This window comes from Triturus cristatus, chromosome 4_2, assembly GCF_964204655.1.
Source record: "Triturus cristatus chromosome 4_2, aTriCri1.1, whole genome shotgun sequence".
Taxonomy (NCBI): domain Eukaryota; kingdom Metazoa; phylum Chordata; class Amphibia; order Caudata; family Salamandridae; genus Triturus; species Triturus cristatus.
In genome coordinates this window covers 506,935,474-506,938,626 of record NC_140586.1, presented here as the reverse complement: position 1 = coordinate 506,938,626, position 3,153 = coordinate 506,935,474, and the positions used below count along the sequence as shown (strand labels likewise).

General features: G+C 41.9%; 1 protein-coding gene across 1 annotated transcript; it reads left to right on the top strand.

Annotated features, from left to right (window-relative positions):
• Window positions 1–603: 603 nt before the first annotated feature.
• LOC146834629 (uncharacterized) lies at window positions 604–1,716 on the top strand. Its single transcript, XM_085599933.1, has one exon. It carries the CDS (start codon window positions 604–606, stop codon window positions 1,714–1,716), a length of 1,113 nt encoding a protein of 370 aa, XP_085456059.1.
• Window positions 1,717–3,153: the final 1,437 nt, after the last annotated feature.

The following is a 3,153-nucleotide window of genomic DNA, read 5'->3' as shown; positions in this document are numbered from 1 at the left end:
CCTGATCTGGGTGCTTACCCAAATTGGGATAATCACACAAATCTTTCCCTTGCGGTGTTGCAGTCATATACTACTAACACATCCTTCAACATTTCCAATTTAAATCGTGAAGGATGGTTGATATGCCAGAAAAGCTCAGATTCCTGTCAACATCGTTTTCCGGGTCTATACCCTGTATATACACAGGTTAGAGCTGACCCATGCTTTGAATCTTCCCATTCCGTGACTACCTATTCGTTAGGGAAGTTATGTCAGAATTGGCTGCAACATGCCACCTTGGCATCTGTTAAACTTCATTTATCAAAATTGCATGACAAAATAGATTTGAATGATTTTGTTAAGGGTCCTGTGGGTGGCAGGTCCAAAAGATGGGTATACGCTATTTATAACGAAGTTTGGAAATTATCGCAAATTGAAGCGGCCTCCAGATTAAGAGCTATTGATCAAGCAAATTTGGAAAAAGTGCTGATTGTTATCGATAATAGCATTAACACACTTTCTTCCAGAATTTAAACATTAGATAATATTGTTTCATCTGTTGTGGATATTGTACAGGATGATATGTCTGTTTTATATCATGGCCAAAATCAATTGTGTTGTATTATGCAGTTTGCATGGACTTTGCAAACGTTGAAGGCTGGGAAAGTTCCTTGGGACTACATGAATACATCTTCTTTATTCCTGCCATTTAATCTGATTACAAAACAACAGTTCATGTCCATGAAAGATGCAACATACTCATTACTACATATTGAAAAGTTGGAACCTTTGCCTTTCTCTGTGGCCGAATTGAACTCCGCTGTGTGGCTTATCCACGGGTTAATCACCTTGCCATTTCCTTTGTTTAAATTCAGTTCCTGCATGAAGCATTATGCCCTAGGCAGATATGAACGACTGGGTACTGCTTTTTTGCATGAAGTTTGGTCACTCCCATTTTCATACAGATGCATGAGAGAAAGTAAAGAGGTTTATTTGAAAGGCGATGAATGCACTTCCACACCTGATCACTCAGTAGTCTGTAGGCACATCAAATTGCATGGTGCATGCAATGTTCAGGCACCGAATTTAGCTTGTGTTCTGAAAGGAGTTCCAGTGCCAGCTATTACGCCCACTTTTACATTATTAGCCAACGGTAGTTATTTGCTTTTAAATAATGAGGCTTGCTGCGGGATGCTATTGGGAATTCCCTACGTTGTGACTGTTTCACAACGAGTAGTCTGCTGTAGCAATGTCCTTTTTCCGCCCCTGCATGGGAGGCTGGATGTATCCATCTGGTCTTCCATCCCAACCTTGAAAGCAGAGTTCAACAAGATGAGCAGAATAAGGGCTCTATTGTCTCAAAAAGAAGTCGCTCTGATTTCCTCGCGTGAAACATTTGTCCTTCACGTCGCAAACACCCGCACCGAGGTGCATGCGCTTTTGAATACTGATCTCCCCCTTCACTTCGGTGCTCTGATTAACACTATATTCAATGCCTCGTCAACAACTGGCTTGGCGCATTTTTTCAAAGTTGTGGGCTACGGCCTCGTGACCTCTTTCCAAACAATCTTTGGTGTGATACCGGCATTTTTTCATTCTATTTTTTCCAGCGTCTTCGGTGGGCTCCCGTTAATTCTCGCCCTCACGGCTGGTGTGCTCCTGTTGGTCTGCTTCCTGCGCAATGGCTGCACAATATATATCACACAACAGCCTGCCCCAGGTGCTTCATCTTCGTAACCGGATGCTTGACAATTTTGGAACATTGCCACTGGCCACTTTAAGCATAGCCTATGGATTGTCCTTCCAGTTTTCTTACTTTACTTGCGTGCAACCTGTTTTTCATTGCCTAGATTGTCCCTTCGAATGGGCTCTGGATTTGTGCCTGGCGAACTCGGTGTCTCCTGCCCCGGATTAAGATCGACTGATGAGTACCTTTGTGGCTCATGAGTTGGACTGTTCTGGTATCAGGATTATGGCCTGTGGAGCGGCACATGGATTCCTAGGGAATTGGGACATTTATACGGCGGCGTGTGACTTCTTGGCGAGAAGTTACATTGAGGAACACGCAAGTTGCCCTCTGATTGTGCTAGAGGCTCCAGTTATTGAAGAACATATATGTTCATTTACTTTGTTAGACTGGATGGCAGACACTTTTACCGCACATTATAACGACTTCCTCTTGGAGGCTGTCGCAACTTATTGTGCTTACACATTGATGGATTAACTTGGAGTTTGAGGTTTTTTTTCTCTTCTTCTGTTTTTTTTGACTTGCTATTTAGGCTATGTTGAGCCTTTGCGAGATGTTACGTCACACGTTTTTTCTTTTTTCCATTTTTACGCTGATTTTTTGACTACCATTTATATGGATTTACAATACATGCACTTGGTTCTGTCACTGTCGAACTTGAACTCTGAGTTCCTAGATTATATCCCTATTTGTTCGTGGTCCGATCAAGGGCGGGTGTAGTGGAGACGGAGGTCCAGGTGCGCACATTGTTATGTTAGCATAAGCATCTTAGACGTTAAACGCCATCTTGTCCATTTTGCTGCATTTGATGTTATTATATGAAAACTGCTTGCTTGCCTTTTCTTCACATGGGAACGGTCTGTTGTTCATATCCCTAGATGTGCACCGCCACCTTGGTCTGAACATCGTGTGCAGACACAGTCAGGGCCAACAAACAATGTATGCTTTTGAATTCAGGTTGATCGGCCCACGTTCTAGCCATAACACGCACACAGCTGCAAATATCTGAAATTCGAGCGCCTTTAATATTGCAGTTTGCATGCATTAGACACACACTTTGGAGAAGACTTTTTCCAGACACAGAGCAAAGCTGATCCTGTGATGTGATTCACCTGAGCTGATATTTACGGTATGGGGTTCCCCATTCAAAACTAGAGACCTTCTATTAGTCTAATAATACTAGCTTACTATTGAAGGGAGGGTGGTTGTATTCCACTATCATTTGTAACATGATTTCTCCCTTCATTTTCTATGGTATTGTAACAATGCTGATGGTTTTATTATTAATCATTTGTCTGCTTAAGTTAGCCAAAGTACTGCATCTTAGGACACGTAGTTTATAAAATAAACGTTTTAAACTTTACTGTGTCTCTAATTATTCTCGTTGTGGACTAATATGAGAATAATAACGAACAGGTATTTCTGAT